General features: G+C 35.2%; 5 protein-coding genes across 7 annotated transcripts; 3 read left to right on the top strand and 2 right to left on the bottom strand.

Annotated features, from left to right (window-relative positions):
* The first annotated feature begins 1,502 nt into the window (after positions 1-1,502).
* syx-16 (t-SNARE coiled-coil homology domain-containing protein) lies at positions 1,503-3,045 on the top strand. The gene is made up of 6 exons (NM_001392089.1): positions 1,503-1,681; positions 1,729-1,897; positions 2,027-2,285; positions 2,336-2,477; positions 2,525-2,778; positions 2,824-3,045. The coding sequence occupies exons 2-6, from the start codon at positions 1,729-1,731 to the stop codon at positions 2,987-2,989; spliced, it is 990 nt and encodes a 329-aa protein (NP_001379771.1). The 5' UTR covers positions 1,503-1,681; the 3' UTR covers positions 2,990-3,045.
* Positions 3,046-3,700: 655 nt separating this feature from the next.
* On the top strand, positions 3,701-6,927 carry morc-1 (ATPase morc-1). Its single transcript, NM_065703.7, has 8 exons — positions 3,701-3,797; positions 3,853-3,941; positions 3,993-4,579; positions 4,655-4,796; positions 4,841-5,479; positions 5,528-6,219; positions 6,269-6,508; positions 6,558-6,927. The coding sequence occupies exons 1-8, from the start codon at positions 3,718-3,720 to the stop codon at positions 6,624-6,626; spliced, it is 2,538 nt and encodes an 845-aa protein (NP_498104.1). The 5' UTR covers positions 3,701-3,717; the 3' UTR covers positions 6,627-6,927.
* Positions 6,928-10,934: 4,007 nt separating this feature from the next.
* emb-8 (NADPH--cytochrome P450 reductase) lies at positions 10,935-13,932 on the top strand. The gene is made up of 6 exons (NM_065702.8): positions 10,935-11,073; positions 11,132-11,225; positions 11,279-12,277; positions 12,325-12,573; positions 13,076-13,372; positions 13,417-13,932. Exons 1-6 carry the CDS (start codon positions 10,952-10,954, stop codon positions 13,642-13,644), a joined length of 1,989 nt encoding a protein of 662 aa, NP_498103.1. The 5' UTR covers positions 10,935-10,951; the 3' UTR covers positions 13,645-13,932.
* moc-6 (Molybdopterin synthase sulfur carrier subunit) lies at positions 13,895-14,622 on the bottom strand. Its single transcript, NM_065701.5, has 4 exons — positions 14,485-14,622; positions 14,380-14,433; positions 14,281-14,336; positions 13,895-14,027 (listed from the first exon to the last, which is right to left on the bottom strand). The coding sequence occupies exons 1-4, from the start codon at positions 14,548-14,550 to the stop codon at positions 13,949-13,951; spliced, it is 255 nt and encodes an 84-aa protein (NP_498102.1). The 5' UTR covers positions 14,551-14,622; the 3' UTR covers positions 13,895-13,948.
* hira-1 lies at positions 14,524-19,488 on the bottom strand (the record flags this gene model as incomplete). 3 transcript variants are annotated; one of them, NM_065700.7, is made up of 11 exons in its annotated part: positions 14,524-14,992; positions 15,041-15,651; positions 15,952-16,688; positions 17,590-17,754; positions 18,072-18,233; positions 18,280-18,561; positions 18,633-18,982; positions 19,029-19,115; positions 19,165-19,273; positions 19,323-19,390; positions 19,436-19,488. In NM_065700.7, the coding sequence occupies 11 exons, from the start codon at positions 19,479-19,481 to the stop codon at positions 14,802-14,804; spliced, it is 2,808 nt and encodes a 935-aa protein (NP_498101.2). The 3 variants fall into 3 exon arrangements, 2 of the variants coding, with proteins under 2 accessions (NP_498101.2, NP_001343798.1); NR_151567.1 differs by having other exon boundaries at positions 14,802-14,992; positions 15,041-16,688; positions 19,436-19,481; NM_001356742.3 differs by lacking the exons at positions 17,590-17,754; positions 18,072-18,233; positions 18,280-18,561; ... (3 more) ...; positions 19,323-19,390; positions 19,436-19,488 and having other exon boundaries at positions 14,802-14,992; positions 15,952-16,640.
* Between the last annotated feature and the right edge of the window lie 200 nt (positions 19,489-19,688).

Below are 19,688 nucleotides of genomic sequence, written 5' to 3'. Positions count from 1 at the left end.
ACAAAAAATTTTCAAAAAACGATCTGATAATTGGTCGTTGTTGAAGAACTTTTGGGTAAATATACAGTAACCTTGGTTTTCTAAGTCTCTCATTGTGATACAATCACTAAATGTCCACGTAATAGATGATTTATTTCTTTGTGTGCCTCCTCCACACATCTCGATGTAAAGTGTTCGATTATTGTAAAGCATTCTACTTTCTTGTGCACAATCATAAAATATATTATTCCTCCGTTAAAACACTTTTGTTCTTTTTTGAATTTTATTGTTTAAAATGTGATACGACAATTTAAAGGCGCATGCCGTTTTTTCTGCTCGTAGAATGTGTAAATTCACATTCTGAAATGCATGAAGATTGATCTGAGTCACCATAAAATGTAAAAAGTCACACATCTTTCAAGACTTAAAGTGCAATTTTTTCTTTTCCAATTTTGTAAAATATTTCCACTGAAAAGAAACAATGTGTTGTGATTATTTGCAGAATTTGCGAAAAAGAAAAGTTTAGAAATTCTGAAAAAACGTGCGTTGGACTTGCAAAAACTAAAATTTTTCTTGGCAATAAGTTCTTGTTTTTTACGAACACAGTGTACAATCTTACTATTTATTTTTTTCGAATTATTTCAGTTTTCAGCCGAACGTATTTTCTTTCTGAACAATGCCACTGGACACATCAGCATGAGCTACACCAACGGAATTGGCCATAGCGGTTTTTGACTTTACAGCATTAGCACCGGTCATTGAGCACGAATTGAAGATGAAAAATTCTTTAGATAAAATTTGAAACCTTATAATATTCTTCTAAAAGTACTATTCCTTTGCTTCCTGGTCTGATCGGTGCTTCAATCTCATACATACCTGCATATCTATTCACTAATCATTCTCACTTTGATCTTGTCATTGGGAGCTTTTCAGGTCCAAACGTTGCATACGTTTGAGTGTTTTATCAATTAAAAGCTAAAAACAGTCAAGTCTGATGTATCAATGCCAAAGGATGTTGTTTTCCACTGTTTTGAGAATCGAAAAAAAAAATTGTTTTCAAAATTTTCGACTTGCCTACATATTTTAGTTTTTATTTTCCAGACTGAGTTTTTCAGAAAGTTGTTAATTTTTTCATTTCTGTTGCTAATATTTTAAATTTAGAAATTTATTTTCAAAATTACAATCTACGATTTTTGCACAAAAATTCGGTGCCAAAAATCAGCACGACAAGTTTTCGTTAAATAAAAGAAGTGTGCACCTTTGAAGAGTACTGTAAATTTAAACTTTTGGTGTTGATTATCAATTTTCTAAATGTTTTGAAGAAAATTTAATTTTTTATTAAAAACTAAAGCGAAATAATATGAAAACACTTGAATTTGAACAACTCGAGAGAAATACTATGTATGAAAAATTTCAAACTACAGTAACCTTTAAAGGCGCACACCTTTTCGCATTTAATAAATATTATCGTGTCGAGACCGGGCGTCGTATTTTCGGAGCTGAAATCGCAAAATTTTGCGTTCAGGCTTTTCATAAAACAATAAATGTGGGTTGAATGATTCTTTCGCTCGCCGGCAACTTTTTTTCTTTCCATTTATCGCAGCCGATATGCAAGAAAATTCCAAAGTAAACACGCTCCATCGCACATTCCCCTTTTTCCTCTCCAAATTGATGTCGTTCGCTGGATAACGTCACTCTGGAAGTAAATTTGCAACGTTTTTATTCTAGCATTTTATTGATTTTTTCCAGATGGCTTCCTCTTCTGTTACCGCTGCTGCAAATGCTGCAAAGAAAAATGAAATTTACGGAACAACGAGAAATTTGACAGAAGTTTTTATGCTTTTACGTTCAAATGCTCATCAAAGTCGATTAATTTATAAAGATGATACAGATATAATTGTGAGGAGTCGTGGTGATGGTGAGTATTCTGAATTGGTTCAAATATTCATTAAATGACTTTTATTAAATAGGTTTTTCTAAAATCTCTTCTTTTCAAATGATCAAATTCTGTACTGCGAATTGCAGTCTGCAATAATGTATTTTTCAGAAGAACGAATGGCCTTAGTGGAACTTGAAGATGGGCGACAAGAATCCGATGAAGAGCCAGTTTGGATTCATACTGCTGATCAAGTAGAATTCGAAGTTGAAAGAGTTCAGAGAAGACTAGATGAACTTGGAGAGGCACAGAGAAAACACATTTCGCGACCTAATTTTGGAGATGAAGCATTCGAAAAAGAAGAGAAGCAAATGGAACAGACGACGGAGCAAATCACTCAAATGCTCACACATTGTCAAAGGCTAATCAGGTTTGTTATTTACAGACTCGGTTTGACTTAGGTAATTCAAAATTTTCCAGAATGATATCTGGAAGTCATAACAAAGAAAAACCTATGCAGCGAAAGTTAAGAGAAAATGCTGCTGCAACCCTGAGCCTAACACTTAGCCAAATTACCGATGAATTTAGAGGAAGACAACTGAAATATTTGAGTGATATCCAGGTAAGCGATTTGAAAAAGTTTCATTCAGCACATCAAAATTGTTTCAGAATCGTTCCCGTAACGTGGACAATTACCTTATCACAACAGATCCACTGATTGATGCTCCCAATTGGGCTGAGCTAGATGTGTCACCATCTACAGAAATATCAATGGCCCAGCTTCAACAATTTATGAATAACGATCGAGAAGTTCGAGAGCGCGAAAAGGAAGTGATGGCTGTGAACACATCAATTAGAGAATTAAATACACTCTTCCAGGATTTATCAGAAATGATTGTAGATCAAGGAAGCGTCATTGATAGGTAAAACGAAGCTTTAAGGTCAATTATAGTAAATTTTAATTTCAGAATAGACTATAATGTTGAACAGACCTCGATTCGTGTGTCGAAAGCAGTTGAAGATGTCTTCAAAGCGGAACGATATCAAAAAGGAAACAAAAAAATGCATTGTATTTGTATGCTCACTGTTGCCATTATTTTTGTACTGATTCTTATTATTGTTACTAAATTGTAATTCTTTTACTTCAGTAGTTTTATTTATATTTTTTGAATAAACCGGGTATTTTATTGATTTCTCTAGTTCAATCAATGAAATTCTAATTTTAGATTCCGGTTAGATTCCGTAATGCAGATATTTCCTTGTTTTATTCAAATTTAAAATTCTTCCACTACTTAATCTGTAATTAAAAATGTTCTCTATATAAAACTCGTGCACATCACTCTAGAGCAGGGATTCATTATGTTGCCGCATTTTCACTCGGATCATGTTACTCTTCGAATTCCTCTGATAATTTAGTCATTTTCTTCCGTCTAAATTCGTTTAAAATCAACTGATTAACGCCAAAGCCAATTTTTCTTTCTCTTTCCGCCAAAAGCCTTGAAATTGACTACCGTAACACTTGTCGCTTCGAGACCCAGGCCGCATTTCGGACCGCCCGCAGCACGCGTCGCGGAGCTTTTGGGCGAGATATTTCGAAAAATGTTGTTGTTGTGTTTTCCTTTCACGATTTTTTTCTTTTGGGCGCAAATAATGGCTTTTTAATACCGGATATATGCTGCATTGGCCTAAAGTGTTTCGAATGGCCCACAAAATTCCATTTGTCCTCTGTTCGGGCCTCTATTTTTCAATGTCTTTAACCTTTTCTCAAGTTTACCTTTTTCTCCGTCGATCACCCTTTTCTTCAAGGACTATTATCCAAAAATGATTGATTTAAATATATTTCAGCATTTACGAAAATAATGATGCCCAATGACACTAATGGGGATGACTACAAAAAGCTGGAAAAAGCTTCAGTGAACCTCAACTTCCTGAAAAGCAACAGGTAAATTTTAATCTTTCTAAAACACATTCAAAATCAATACCCATAAAAATTTCAGTCACACCCACATTGGTCCCTTGTCGGCAATAGCAGAGCTAGTGGATAATGCGTATGACGCAGATGCGAGAGATCTTCACATCGATTTTCGTAAGTTTTGAATTGTTAATTTCAGTAGAGAGAAAATGTTTATATTTACAGTGGACATCAATAATGAACAGTTTCTTGAACTTCGTGATGATGGACTGGGCATGGCTCGCGAAGAGGCACTTCACGCCATCACGTTTGGACACTCAGCAAAATGTTCTTACAAAATCGGCCGATATGGCAACGGACTCAAATCTGGAGCATTTCATTTGGGACGTGAACTGTTACTGGTAACGAAGAAAGACGGAATTATAACAGCTCTCCTCATTTCTCATCGCTTCCATGAAGACCAAGGACTGACGAATTCGGTGTTTGTGCCGTGCCCTTCTTTCGACTTGGATGGTATTCCAATTTGTCAAACCGAAAGCGAAAAAGATCGTTTCAATCTTGAAATGAAGATTATCGGTAAATATGCTCCACTTGGATCCAGAACTCTTGCTGAATTGGCCGATAAAATCACTGGAAGTACGGGAACGATCATCATCATTGGCAATCTGAGAAGAAGTGTGACTGGAGAACTGGCAATCAACACGACGAAGGATCCGACTGACATTATTGTCGATTCAGGCGAGGAAAACAAGCCTTGGCGCGAGTCTCTTCGAAAATATTTGGAGTTCATTTATCTCAAGCCTAGAATGAGGGTAAGTAAAATTCTCTCTCGTTATCTCAGCTTTTTACGAAAATTGTAACATTTAATTCTGAAAATCTATTTTCAGATTCATGTCCGCGGAGAACAAGTTCTGCCGAAAAGGATTTCTGAAAACTGGATTGCGAAGAAGCAACAACTAATTAGTGGTGATCAGTTCACAGCCGCCTACAACAAGATTCTTGATGAAAAGAATGAGACAGTCAAGAAATGTGAGTCATTGACACCCAAAGAATATAACTGTAATTTGTTTCAGGCGAAGAAGAGAAGGCTTTGGTGATGTCGGAAATTGGTGGCACGAATTACACGTCTGTCCGAAGGGAGGATCGCGCCAATCAGAAAAGTTTGCGGCTTCGTGTTGACACCAGTCAGAAGAATTTGGATTCGGCCATTGCCGATCGAGATGCATTCAAGAAAGAAGGAAAGAGTGAAAAATCATTCCATCTCAACATGGGAATTGAAACCAAGGACAGATCGAACAATGGTATCCACTTCTACATCAACAATCGATTGATTTTATGGGGAAACAAGGAAGCCAAGTTCTTTAGTAAATTCGCGAACAGCATCGGTATTTCAATGTTCCTGAGTCTGGATTATTCGTTGTTCAGTGCGGCACAAAACAAACAAGGCTTCGATCATGTGAAGGATTTCCAAGTGCTCGTTAGAAAGTGCAACGATGCTCTACGCGACTATTCCATGTATTTGGAGAAGAGTTGGATTCCAACACATCTGAAAAATACCTGGAACGTGAGAATTTACGAGGGCGATGACGTTTGGGCGGTGCTATGGGGCGTTTATGGATACAATAATACCACCTCAACGACATGTGTTCAAACTCACGACAGCGCGAGGGATCAGGTGATGTGGACGACGTGTGGGATTTGGAAGCTGTGTCGTGAGTTTTTTCGTTTTATAATTAAACTAATTTACTGTTTTTTTTTAGAAATGTGCCGAACCTGGATCAAAGCATCTCGTCCGAATGAAATAGTCGGCTCGAATGATGATTTCTTCTGCTGCGAAAACGTAAACCATCATGGTTGTCGCACCATTGTCGCCGAAGATAACGACTTCAGTAAACTACCGGAAAAATATGATCATATCCTACCACAGAAACGGTTGACTAATTCAGCACCATCATCGTCCGACTCTCAAAATTCTATTCGCTCGGCATCATCCTGTTCTTCTTCGTCTCGTCTATTGAACGTCGCGAAGATAGAAAGTCACGAAAGAATTCATTCATCCACTGGTGGTCACAGATTGGGAGAATCATTCTCAACAACATCTGTCAAGATGGAACCCATTCCAAACAATGCGCATGACAGTCATATCGCAGAAGTCCAACGCAGGCACAGTACTGGAAGAGCAATCTCACCCGCAGTTTCCGAAATTTCTCGTAGAGCTGGAACTGCGCCAAGTTCACAATTGGATATGATTATGGGAGAAGAATCGGATGAGTCGCAAGAGGCACTGACGATCAGAGCACCGCGCCAACGTGCTAAAAGACCAATTGAAAGAGTTTCGAGAAGAAATAGAAGAGATCAATCAGATGATGACTCAGACTCTGAGAACGAAGAAAGATACGCTACTGCGCCAAAAAAGTCAAAAGTCAAAGGAAAGGCTGTTGTGAGAGCACCTGTGAGTTTTTTCAAATATTTGCATCACAAAATCTGTGTATATTTTTCAGAAAATGACTCGGGAGAAATGGCTAGAAGAAATGCTCAACCAGTTTCTGACCGCTCATGGAGAACAACCTCTTCCAAAGAACGGTCAACGAGACTTTGACCCGACGAACATTGTGGAGCAAACCTCACGACGAAACTTCAAAAACAATCAGAGAATCGTAGACGCACAGCAAGCTATTATGCGTCAGATTGGATCAGTTCTTGATCATCTCAAGAGGAACCCGACACATAATTTCAAGATTGTAAGCTTTATTTATCTTTTTTTTATCGTTGAAACTTTTGAAATTTCAGCCTGCTTCTGGAACTGTCGAGGAGAAACTGAAAAATATTGAGCACCAAATCAAAGGAAAGAAAAAATAATATTCCAGCTCGCCCTGTTTTCCCAGAAGGACGTACTTGTACAATTATAGCATGTTCATTTATAATCTTTTCAGAGATTTTTAGCTTTCTCTTTTTTCATTATCGTTTTTACCTCATTTATTTATTATCGTTCCCGACCTCATTTATTTATTATCGTTCCCGACCTCATTTCCCGACCCCATTTATTTATTATCGTTCTTCTAATTCTCTTTTCAATTATGGGTTACTTTTTTTTTTTTGTCTCTTCAGTAAGAACGTATGAATGTTTTTTTTTGTAAGAATATGAATTTTTTTCAATCGAGTTGTTTTTTCTGCAAAGAAATATATCCATCTATGTATTTCAATTCGAACTTCCAGTAGTCAAATTAAGGCTGAAACACCAATTTTCAGAAATTACAGTGAAGAATCTGTTGATCTTCTATTTTTACTTCCGTATGATCAAAACATACTGTTATCTTTGTTGCCTCCATCACTTTGAAAATATTTGTATTTTTTCTCTACGTGTTTGTAAGCATAAACCACAAGCAGAACACAGTCATTTTGATCCGTGGTTTGTAGTTTAGTTCTCTTTTTTAACTTTTAGAATTTTCTAGACGATGATCACAAATTTAATTCAAAATTAATCATTTTCGGTTGAATGTTTCTAGTTCGATGTTTTAATCCGATTTTCACCAACAAAATCTTGTACAAGTTCAAAAAATCGTATAAAAACCCGATTTTTCTTTTCACATGCATAATATTCATGGAAATAGACCGAATTTATCTTTTCTTCAAATCATTCGACTTATTTTCCGATACCGATCTTTTGAGAATCGGGGAAGACTCTTCGAGAACAACGCCGAATTTCGAGTATTTTGCACGATCTTCTTGCAAATTTGATACATAAATTAGACATTTTTGTTCTATTCCACGTCTTGAATCTTCAAAAAGTTTTTGTTCAAATAGAAATTTCGGTTTCCCCCAACAAAACTCGCCATAATTGTTTTCCACATTTCTATCGGTTTCAAAAACTACACGTACAAAAATGGCTAGAACATAGACCACACTTTGAGATCAAGTGTAGCCAATAGAGGTAGTTGTTCACGAGAAAAACAATTATAGATAACACATGAACTGAAGAGAGATAGGTAGAGAAACAGAACGAGAAGAGAGAGAGAGACAAGAAAGAGAAAGAAGAAAAGAACAAGCGATTTTTGTGGGCTGTTACTCCCTCTCAATTGTTTCCTCTCTCTCTCTCTCTATCTCTATCATAGTCGTATTAGGGGAACTTCGTGTATAGTTAATGTGACTGTTAAGGCTTGAATTGCTTAAAAGAAAGATTTCATTTGTAGTTGATTTATTCTAGACGATCTCTCTCTCTCTCTCTCTCTGTTTCTTCTTTTCGATGTTCAATTTGACCTACTTTTATTAATGGATATTCGTTTTCTTCTCTTTCCACGATTTATAGATGTTTCCCCTGAACTTCGTCTCTTTAAATTTATTTGTTTCGATCAAAATTGTTTTGCTTCATTATACCCTAAATGCCCTTAAAATCCAAATTTCACGAAACTTTTCAAAGAATTCTCAAAAGTTTCATGGCTGTTCAAAAGTTTCGAAAAAAAAACCTGATTTCAGCAATAATTTCCAGTTTTCCCAACTTTTCCGTGTCGCAGCGGTCGCAAATTATTACTTAAATATTCGGTTATTTTCATATTTATTTTGCAATTTTTTGTCATTCATCTCGTGACATTTCATAGATTTTTTTCACATATACAGAAATTCACAAAAAAAATTTTTTCGAAACTTTTGGGACTATTTCGAGTATAATATAACAAATTATCCAAATGTCGCTTCTCCATTTATCAAAAAAAAACCCTCCCGATAATTTCGTTAATGAGGACGCTATAATGTTTTCGATATTCTTTCTCTGACATCAAACATAGAAAAAATAAAACCCCGAGATATCCTTCTTGATAATATAAAGGGTACACTGTAGCCAGGTCACCTGCAATCACAGCCTATTCTTTGAGATGGAAACCTAGGCAACCAACTCTATGCTCTACAATCATGCTCTGAGATGTTTTTTTTAAATCAAACATTTTTCGATTTTCTTCAGACTTCCGCATAACCTTTTGATTTCCAATTAAAAGTGGCACCTGTTGCCTTTCTTATTCTCTTCCTTGTATTAAAACCGGAAAAAATGAAATCCTCCACGTCTTCAATGTGTGTGTTGTCTGCGCCCCTATGTACGTCGACTTCGATGACTGACCGTTCATTGTATCGGGCCTAATTCAATTTTTAACTCAAGTGTGACGATATATTTTGATTGAAAACTACGTGCAAACAATTATGATTTTCCATTTGAACTTCAAATTTTGTAGAAAACGCATTTTCGTTTGATAAAACCGTACTTTGCGTGTGGTTTTCGTACACAACATCCAATTTTGTCAAAATGTGATAAAAGTGACATAAACTACAGAAAATGCTTGACGGTGTAATCAGTCCATATCTATTTGACTTATCAACTTAAAAACAAAATTCGCAATTTCTTTTCTTCTCTAATTCTCAATTCAATTCTTATCAATGATTAAACCTAACCAGACAATCTTTGAATTTCAACAGTTATTCACCAGTCATTTATTTCATCGCATGACTTGAATTGACGTTTAATTCAAATTAGGAAATTATTTTTGACTGAAACAATCGTTTGGCGACTAATTATTTCTGAAAGTCTTGTAATAGTGGAAATAACCAATTTTATTTTATTTCTATTACAAAAGTTGACTCTCTTTTGTGACCAAGTAATATTTAATTTTCAGAAATATTGCTCCCGGTCTCGACACAACAAATTTTGTAAAATGTAGAAAGTCGTGCTCCTTGAAAGAGTACTGTATCTTCAAATTTTCATTGTTGCGGAATTTCCCACAATTTTTCGAAGTTTTTCGATAAAAAATAGATATATTTATTTTAAAAACTCAAATTTCAACATAGCGAGATGAAAATTATGAAAATTCAACAACAACTAAAATTTGAAATTACAGTACTCCTTAACGGCGCACGTGTTTTCATATTTAACAAACATTCGTCGTGTCGAGACCTTGGGTACTGTATTTGTGCCGTAAAATTACTTGGGTTATATCAGATATTGTGCCGCAGTTTTTTTTTGTTTCAATTTTTCCTGACTCCTTGTTTTAGTTTTGTTTAAGCATTTTCCTACTGTACTTGCAAAATGTCTGAAATTTTTTAAGATTACATAGTTTTTAGAAGTTTTGTTTTCAGAAGATAATTTTGGCTAAACAGTACTCTAGTCTACGTGTCAATACAAAGTCTGACAAATTTTGTGTTCTCGAAGTATCTTTCTTCGACCACCAAATCATATTTTATGTGTGTCGATCACAAACCTCAAAAAATGATGCAAACTCTCTGACTATCTGCTTCTATAAAATACTCACCTTCTTGGCAAATACAACTTTCTTTTCACTAATAACTTTTCCTCACGGCGTATCTTTGTTTATTTCAATATACCTCCCTCCCTTAATTCGATTTTTCTTCTGTAGCTTTTGTTTTTTCTTCTTTTTCTTTAACTGTAAGACCAAATTAAGGGGACAGACAGAACAATATGTCTAATGTTCCCATTCATTCACACAAATTGACTGTACATTTTTTTTTGAAAAAAGACTCACTGAATTTGCTATACGATAATCGTATCTCAAATTAAGTTTTTAGTTGAAATTGTTTTTGTAAAAAATTATTTATTACAGTTATATGATAGAAATTCAGATATTTCTCAAAATACATATATTTTAGTGCGACAAACTTGTGGTTTTTGCGCCAAAAACACTGGACCCAGTCTCAACACGCCAAATTTTTGATAAATACAAAAAGGTGTGCACCTTCAAAGTGTACTGTAGTTTCGAACTAACGTTTCTGCGCCATTTCAATCAATTTTTCAGAGTTTTCCTCTGTTTTCGTTTGATTCGGGATTTTTCTAAGTACCTGAAATCACCTGAAAACAGAAAAAAAACACATTTTTGTTTAAAAACTATTTATTTATTGAAAAAATAAAGAAATGCATGAAAACAATAAAAATCACATAAAATTAAACTTAAAAAACTATGGAAAATCAATTAAAATTCAACATTAACGAAAGTTTGAAATTACAGTACTTTTTAAAGGCGCACGCGCATTTAACAAAAACTTGTCATTTTCTCGGCGCAAACATCGCAAAATTCAGCGGCAATATTTTAAAACATGTTTAAACTATAACTTCTTATTTATTTACTTTTTCAATATCTCCCTCTTCCTTTTCAAATAATTCTTTAATTTCAGAAACTCTCATTCTAAACATGCTGGCGTGGATTGTGTCGGGTCTCGACACATCAGACCTTGTGGTGCTCACTCTGCTCGCTGGTGGAGCAATTATATTCCTTTTCATGAAGGTTTTCAATCAGCAACCATCGTCTAGCAGGTACTTTAAAAATAAATGCAGAAAATTATTTTTTTTACATTTGAAATTAAAATTTCAGATACTCGCCAACCGTAGCATCGGTCACCACGTCAGCTGCGGCTTCGAAATCGAATCAATCATTCATTGATCGAATGAAAAATGAGAACCGACAGGTAAATTGATATGGAATTTTAAAGAAAATAGAATCAAAATTCTCTAATTTCAGGTGCTTATCATGTACGGATCTCAAACTGGAACAGCTGAAGAAATGTCTGGACGTCTTGCTAAAGATCTTACTCGTTACACCAAGAAGGCTGTTGTCGTTGATCCAGAAGATATTGAATGTGAAGATTTGAATCGTTTGAGTGAAGTTGAGGATGCTCTTTTGGTACTATGCATTGCCACATATGGAGAAGGAGATCCAACTGATAATGCAGTGACACTTGTTGAATATTTGAATGCTGGAGACTGTGATCTGTCGGGTGTTCGATTTGCAGTTTTTGGACTTGGAAATAAGACTTATGAACATTTTAATGAGATTGGAATTCAAATGGACAAACAACTTGAAAAACTTGGAGCCAAGAGAATCTTTCATTTGGGATTAGGAGATGATGATGCTAATCTTGAAGAAGATTTTATGATTTGGAGAGAAGCTTTCTTGCCAAAAGTTGCTGAAGAATTTGGATGGGAGTTGAACACAGAGGCCGAGACAATGAGACAATATCAATTGGAACCAGTTGAAGAAGGAAAAGCTCTTTTCAAGGGAGAATTTGGACGACTTGGAGCTTATGAACGTCCACGTCCACCATTTGATGTCAAAAATCCATATTTGGCTACTGTTGCGATCAATGATGAACTTCATACCGAACATTCTGATCGTAGTTGTAGACATATTGAGTTCTCTGTTGAAGGATCCCGTATTCGTTATGAAGCAGGAGATCATCTGGCTGTCTTCCCAACAAATGATCCAGTTCTTGTTGATCGTCTCATTAATATGCTTCAATTCGATCCTGATCACGCATTCCGTCTTGTGAACGTTGATGAAGATGCATCAAAACGTCATCCATTCCCATGCCCAACCACATTCCGAACTGCTCTTTCTCATTATGTTGATATTTGTGCTCCAGTCAAATCTCATGTGCTCAAAGCAATCAGTGAATATTGTACGGATGATACTGAAAAGGAATTCCTTAATAAGTTATCAACTGCCAATGAGGAGGGCTTGGTGAGTTTTTTTAAATTTTAATTTTGAAGTAATTGAATTTTTTTCAGAAAGAGTACGCCAGATACATTGTCAAAGAGCGTCGTTCAATTGTCGATGTATTGACTGATCAAAAGACATGTAAACCACCAATTGAGTATCTTCTTGAACTTCTTCCACGTCTTCAAGCCCGTTACTACAGTATTGCTTCATCTCCGAGATTAAATGAGGAAAAGATTGCAATTTGTGCAGTTGTCACTAAATATTCTATTGGTGATCGTGATATCAATGGAGTTTGTACAAGATATTTGACCACCAAGGTAAATTTTTTTGCACATGATAGAAAATGAACCGTAATGATCGAATATAACTTTTTCAAATTTTTTCATAATTTTATCAATTTTGCAAATAAGAAAAATAGCTATTTTCGAATTCCCTAGCAAATGAATCACCCTGTTTTGGCATTTTTGCATTTTCTGGCTAATTTCAATTTAAAGCACAGTTTGTAAAATTTTCAGACATTTTTTCGCAAAAAAATCTTAAATGTATACAAGTTTACTTTAAGAAAAATGTCATAACCGGACGATGCATTTGCGCGGGAATTCAAAAATAATTATCTCTTTTTTCAATTTGCAAAATTGAAAAACCATTTCAAAAAAATTTAGAAAAATTTATTACATTTTTAAACAGTTATATTTGGCCATCACGGTTCATTTTTGTATTTTTTAAAACAAAATTTCAAAAAACTCTCACTGTACTCTCACTCAAAAAACTCTCACTATCACACTTTCTTTTTCCAAAAAAAAATCCAAATAATTTCAGGACGCCGGATCGAAATCTCCAGTTTTCGTTCGTAAATCAACAATGCGTCTTCCCCACCGTACCACAACTCAAGTCATTATGATTGGTCCCGGAACAGGATTCGCTCCATTCCGTGGATTCCTCCAAGATCGTCAATTCCACAAAAATGCCGGAAAGGAAATCGGAGCAATGCATTTGTATTATGGATGCCGTCATCCAGATCATGATTACATCTACAAAGATGAGTTGGCAAAGTTCCAAGAAGACGAAGTGCTCACACACTTGGTTTGCGCTTTCTCCAGAGCTCAGGAACATAAGGTAGGATACCGTGTTTCATTGACTTTTAAATAAGATATTTTTAGATCTACGTGCAAGATCGCTTGTGGGAGACTCGTGATCGTATCTGGGATGCTATTAACGTTGGAGCTCACGTCTACATTTGTGGAGACGCCCGCAACATGGCTCGTGACGTTCAGGCAACACTTCAGAAGATTTTCAGAGAAATCGGAGGAAAATCTGAAACGGAAGCTGTCGCCTACTTCAAAGATATGGAGAAGACAAAAAGATACCAAGCTGATGTGTGGTCATAATTTTCAAATTTCATTTTTGTTCAGTTTTTTTAAAATTTTTCAGTAATTTTTCTGTGATTTAGACAAAATATTGCATTTCCCCCTTTTCCCATTTTTCTGTGATAACCTCCCACCCAATCGCCCAGCTCTTTTCAACCCAAAACAGAGAAAAAAAATCATTCGAAATTCGGGTATAAACTTCGCCTCTCTTCCCTATTTTGCACCCTTTGTCGCCCACTAACCCACTTTTCTAGTTTTTTTTTGTCAAATATATCACAAATTTTCATTGAAATAAACAGAGTCTACAAGAATTATCACAATAAGATTATCCACCAGACAATGGAGGAATTACAGCGATTTCTGTGAAGCGAACCAATTCGAAACGATCTCCGGGGTTGGCATATCTGTAAACGACATATTATAAAGACGCAGAGATGTGCGACGGCCAAAAGTTGGGTCTCGTTAGGTATTGGCAACGACACTTCCGAAAGCTTTCTTTAAAAACAACGCGAAACATAACAAAAATGATGAAAAGCTATTGAAAACATTTCAATTAACAGTTTTGCTGCCAATACCTAACGAGACCTAACTTTTGGGGGCGGAGCTTTTCCATTTGGCCGTAGAGCGCGGTTGCACCTCAATTTTCTGAAAACTCACTCCTGATCCACTGCGAGCATCATAACCTTTTCAATTTTTTGAAGAGCTGGGTAATTCTGAAATATTCAATTTTTTAATTTGAAATCTGTAAATTATTACTTCTAAAATTGTTTTCCGAATCTCTTCATAATCGGTCTCTTCGGGAAAATCAATCTAAAAGTTCAAAATTATCCAAATTGTTTCCGTCTAATAATAAAAGCCCACCGCTTCTTCTCTTTTTCCGACCAGCTGACATGCTTCTCCGAAAAATAACACTTTAATTGAAATCATGCTGAAGTTCACAATTTTAAAGTAAAAAATTTCATATCGATAATTCAGTGTAAATTGTAGTTAGAATTCAAAGAAAAAAATCAATAAATTGTAACAGCTATACCAGTAAATTGATGAGGCAAAGGGAGAACATAGAGAAAAAAACGGTGGGAAAATGAAAGAAGAGATCGTTGTACCATGAAAGAAACAACAACATATAATAAATCAATTAATAGAAAGACATAAATACTGGAAGATAAAAATAAATTAAATTAAAAAAGAGATTTAGTTGTTGTACTTGCCGCTACACCAGCGACAATTCTTGCTGCAATAGCTGGCTGCTTTAGCTTAATCATTCGAGTGACGTCATCATAGAGAGCCGAACGACGGAGTCCACATACTTGCATTGGTGCTCCACTTCTCGATAGATCATTCAGTATATTTTTGAGCTTCTTTTCACTTCCTGGAAATATTTTTAAAAATTAATTATTTCTTGGAGGAATATTCTTACCTCCTTCACATAATGTCTCGACATATAACATTAGCATTGTCTGATAGTCTTGTGGATTTCCAAGTTGTTCTGCACAATGAAGAAGCTGTTCAAGTTGAGATTCTTTAACAGCTTTAACTACTTGTGGTGCAACTCCTGGAGCTGTTGCTTGTTTTCTCATCCGTTTCAACAATCTGACCAGTGGTCCGGCGGAATTCGTTGTTCCATTTGAACATGATAATTGAGCATCTGATATTGGAGATGTTAAACGTCCAAGTACATTTGTAGTTATTGCTTGAATCCAACACGAAAGTGAAACATTGAATGTAAAAATGGATCCATTCGAGAAAACTATCAATGGAACTCCAGTTTCAGATACATCTGCACTAATCAACGAATTGTCAGTTGAAGCTTCAACACAATCAAATAGCGGTTGTCGTGTTACGACTGCTTTTCCCAATTTCAGATTCCACGTGGAAAGCCTTCCATTTTCAGTTAGAGCATATGCAGCATGCTCTGTAACTCCTATCAATACAGGAAGAGAATCGAGACGGAGGGAAACAATGTGTGTACCACAAAATGTTCGATAGACACGTAGGCACTTATCACCACATCCGAGTACCACATTGTGTCTGTAAGAAAAGTTCCATTTAAATAAAATTCCATAAAAGGTCTAAATTTATAAAACAGAAATAACAGAAAATCTGTTCCGAAAATGTTTCATCATGTTTTTGAAACTAACAAATCCAATAAAATCTCGCATTTTCATATTTTGCAGTCGTTGTCGTTAATATATTTCAAAATATTTTGTGCGTTTTTTTTTCTATAATAATTACGTTTTGAGCTCAAAAATATTAAAGTTTCAAATTGAAACTAAAAGCGATTTTTTTTTGTTTTTTTTTCACAAATTTTTCTATTTATTAGTTCCTTACTTATTCGCGGCCACAATAATAACGGGAGAACCGAGAACGGCCATCCACAGACATTCGTGATTAACTCTTCTCTCTCCATCCATCATATCATCTTCATTTTCCGCGGTTTGTTGTTTCTTTTTAATCAATTTAATTTGTGTTGTCTCAACACCTCCATGCTTCCATCGATTATCAATTTCTACGAACATTCCTTTTCTATCAACAACATGTTGGCTGAGTTTTGGTTGTTGTTCGGGAGCTTCCATGAGTACTGTACCTTCTTGAGTTTTCAAACTTTTTGGTTCCATTGGTCTCAGAGCAGGCTTCTTCAAATCAAGAGCTAACATTGGTTGGCTTGTAGTTGCTGGAACTTTTCGTTTTTTATTTCTAACAGATTCAATATCTGATATTTCCATATCTTCCTCTTCCTCTTCGTCGTCATCATCAGAATCTGAAGAATCTTCCAAATCAACTTCGCCCTTTTTCGCTGGTACTGCTGGAGCTAAAGCTTTTCGTTTTGCAGGTGGTGGTGCTACAGTCTTTTTCCCTTCTGATGATAAACTTGTCATTGGATCTGCAGTAGTTGTACCACAGAAAACTGGTTGAATTCTTCGTTTTCCATCTTTTCGAACATCAATCTGCTTATTTCTTTCTTCCATCATTGTCTTTTCAGAATTTTTCGATTCGTTTTCCTTCGAATTATCCTCCATCGATTTTGTTAATTGAATGTCAGATGATTGTTGAGCAGCCACGAGTTTCTGAAATTAAAACAACTTTGTAATTCTAGAAAACATTATACACAATTAAATAAATGCATATTTCTTGAAATTAAATTGAAATTTTTCTTGAAAATTCAGTTTTTTTTTCAGTTTTATTGTAAATAAAAAGTTCGCTAATATTTTCAAGGGAACATTATTTTTGAATTCGAAGTTCGTATTAAAAAAAAATCAATAATTCAAAATGATCCTGATTTCGAACATCGGAGGAGAAATAAAATAGATAATTAAAATCAAGATAATTCCATTTTTCATGGGGAACTAGATAGAAAGTACACATAAAATGTAATTTGAAACGTCGAACTAACTTTAAGTTAAACCATCATAAAAATGAACAGCAGAACTACTTTAAATTCTTCCTTCTTCGTGTATGTCTCTCTGAGTCTCTTTATACTCTACTTTCTCTCTCTACTTTCGGTAAGTATCGCTGAATATACACGAGACGCAGACACCTGACTGTCTACAGTATATTTTGGCGGGAAGAGTGGGAACGTAGGGGCAAGATTTTAAAAATTGAATTTCTGGAGTATTTTAAGAAGTTTCTTACGAGTGTACGTAGATCTACGTACACGTAGAAGTTTCAAAATTAGGGTCGCGCCTACACGAGGATCTTATTTCCGAAATCAGTTTGGAATTTTTGACTGAAAGAGACTCTCCGACCCTTTGAGGGTTACAGTTGTGCATGGTCCGACATCTGCCGGGTTGCGTCCCTCACTGTATGTATGTGTTTATAGTTAGGGACATAACCCGGTAGATGTCGGACCATCGGAAACAGGTTTTCACTAAAAACCAAAGCAATTTAATTATGGTTCAAAAATCATTTGTAAAATTTTTCGAGCCGTTTAATGTTGATTTTTTTTTCAAATTTTTAATTTGTAATCACCTTTCTCTTAATCAAGACATCTTCGGGGCATGTCACAAATGATGCATTGTTAGCTGATGATGAAAGATCAGATAAATTGAATGAATCTTGACTTTCATCTTCTTCTTTATCCGTTAATTCGTATCGAGGAGGACGAATTGAGTAGATTTGATAACAGAGGTCGCTCTGAAATTTTAATTTTTAGTATTTCACTTGTGAGATTAGTGTTTCAATTTCATCTATTCAGTCATTCGTAAGAATTTTTTAGACAATTGAAAACTTTTTTTAGGAAAAGGATTGCATTTTTCTGGTTAAACAAATTTACTCGATTTTCCTGTTTCAATTAAATTAACATTTTGGATATAATAAAAAGTACATGAAAAATTGTGATTATTATTAAAATTAATTTTTTTTATTTAAACCTGGATGTTGATTAGTTTTCCTACGTTTTCGTTTTTATTCTGCTAACTTTAAAAAGAAACAGTCAAATCGATAATTCTTACCATAGCTTCATTACTAATCATTTCTCCAATGACACTCTCCGACAAATGTATAACTTTTACAGTTCCGTCTTGTGAACAAGCGAGCAAATTTCTTCCACACCATGCAAAATCCATAACTGTGTGATTGAAAATATTGTTGATGACGAAAAGAGGCTTTAATGTCTGAAATAGATTTTTAAAAACTAGAAGTCAAAAACTGAGAGCTCACTCCAGGAAAAACCCAAATACTAATGGATTTATCTCTCGATCCAACTGCGGCACACGTCAATTGCATTCGTTTTCCATTTTTCAGGTTAGCTTCAATTAAACGTGGCATTGCACGAACACACGTGGTTCCTTTGTGATGTCCAGCAAGAAATTGATCAGATTTCCACGTTTGTCTCTGAATCAACTTGATCAGTGGTTTTCCACTTCGAACTGCTGCCGGAGTCATTAAATATTTTCCATCTGGAGACCAATCCAATCGAGTTAACATTGTCTCTTCTATGTTCTAAATTTTAATTTTTTAAAAAGCTGTTTAGATATCTAAGAACCAATAAAAAGCACTTTTTTTAAACTTACACTTTCAAATGGTTCTGTGACACTTTTCACACACTGCCAACTATCCGTTGCCCAAAATCTGAGCTTTTTGTCTCCTTCCAGACTAGCCAAATATTTTCCAATTGGATCCCATGATAATCCTTTTACTGGCAATTGTATATCATTTAAAACTGTGATTCGATCGGGCAGTTTTCGAGCATTATAAATAATAATTCGATAATCAATAGATCCACTTGCAAGGTATTTTCCATTTGGTGACCATTCAACTGTTAGAACTTCCATCGAATGTCCTCTTAATACACAACATTCTTTGTATCTTTCCACATTTTGAGCACCGCCAGTGATTGATCCCATTGAGTTGATAAGTCCAACTGAAATTTGAGAGAAGTTGAACAACTTCAAAAATCTGAAAATTACCATATTCCCAAACAGAAACTGATGAATCGTCGGATCCAAATGCGAAACGTTTTCCATCAGGCGACCATCGACACGAATTTGATTGTGCTGTAATTTCAGCACTCTTTTCTAATTTTTTCAGAATCTCGAGACTTACACTGTGATTCGACTTGAAATAATAACTTGGGAACATTTTCATTCGATGCTTTTTTCTTGTCGAGCACTGGTTCCGCATTCCACACAACTACCAAACCATTGCTAGTTCTCTGAAAAAAAAACACATTTCTTTCCCTAAAATTTAAGAAAATTACCCACAGCTTTCTGTCCGCATGTGATAAACTTTTTCCCACTTGGATGACAGTCGATTGCTAGAATTGAACCAGCTGAAAATATTTTATAAACTTTTGAATATTTGACACAGAACTCACTATCATGTCCAACAAATGTAGGTGAAGTGACGTATACGTCCCCCATCTGCAAAACTCAATAAAGTTGGATTTTTGTTTCAAAAAAAGTACTTTTTCTTAAACTGCGTTTGGAACATTTAAACAAAAAAGTATACAGCTTCTGACAGGTTAAAAAAAATGCAAAAATGTTTTTTTTTGTCTAGAAACTTTCGAGTGCAACTTTACTGCAAGAGAAATAATTGAAAATTAAATTATTTTGATTATAACTTCAAAA

Source organism: Caenorhabditis elegans, chromosome III, assembly GCF_000002985.6.
Source record: "Caenorhabditis elegans chromosome III".
In the NCBI taxonomy this organism is placed as follows: Eukaryota; Metazoa; Nematoda; class Chromadorea; order Rhabditida; family Rhabditidae; genus Caenorhabditis; species Caenorhabditis elegans.
Note: the sequence above shows the minus strand (reverse complement) of the source record. Positions and strands in the feature narration are given on the sequence as shown.

What these genes read in the sequence shown, in the direction of transcription:
- emb-8 (NM_065702.8), top strand. Translation starts at nt 10,952, where the DNA reads ATGCTGGCGTGGATTGTGTCGGGTCTCGACACATCAGACCTTGTGGTG. An exon ending in CAGCAACCATCGTCTAGCAG is followed by an intron (nt 11,074 to 11,131) that starts GTACTTTAAAAA and finishes TTAAAATTTCAG; the next exon opens with ATACTCGCCAACCGTAGCAT. An exon ending in CCAGAGCTCAGGAACATAAG is followed by an intron (nt 13,373 to 13,416) that starts GTAGGATACCGT and finishes AGATATTTTTAG; the next exon opens with ATCTACGTGCAAGATCGCTT.
- morc-1 (NM_065703.7), top strand. Translation starts at nt 3,718, where the DNA reads ATGCCCAATGACACTAATGGGGATGACTACAAAAAGCTGGAAAAAGCT. An exon ending in AGGCTGTTGTGAGAGCACCT is followed by an intron (nt 6,220 to 6,268) that starts GTGAGTTTTTTC and finishes TATATTTTTCAG; the next exon opens with AAAATGACTCGGGAGAAATG. An exon ending in CGACACATAATTTCAAGATT is followed by an intron (nt 6,509 to 6,557) that starts GTAAGCTTTATT and finishes TTGAAATTTCAG; the next exon opens with CCTGCTTCTGGAACTGTCGA.
- syx-16 (NM_001392089.1), top strand. Translation starts at nt 1,729, where the DNA reads ATGGCTTCCTCTTCTGTTACCGCTGCTGCAAATGCTGCAAAGAAAAAT. An exon ending in TGTGAGGAGTCGTGGTGATG is followed by an intron (nt 1,898 to 2,026) that starts GTGAGTATTCTG and finishes TGTATTTTTCAG; the next exon opens with AAGAACGAATGGCCTTAGTG. An exon ending in CAAGGAAGCGTCATTGATAG is followed by an intron (nt 2,779 to 2,823) that starts GTAAAACGAAGC and finishes TTTTAATTTCAG; the next exon opens with AATAGACTATAATGTTGAAC.
- moc-6 (NM_065701.5), bottom strand. Translation starts at nt 14,550, where the DNA reads ATGATTTCAATTAAAGTGTTATTTTTCGGAGAAGCATGTCAGCTGGTC. An exon ending in TCGGAAAAAGAGAAGAAGCG is followed by an intron (nt 14,434 to 14,484) that starts GTGGGCTTTTAT and finishes TTGAACTTTTAG; the next exon opens with ATTGATTTTCCCGAAGAGAC. An exon ending in ATGCTCGCAGTGGATCAGGA is followed by an intron (nt 14,028 to 14,280) that starts GTGAGTTTTCAG and finishes TGTCGTTTACAG; the next exon opens with ATATGCCAACCCCGGAGATC.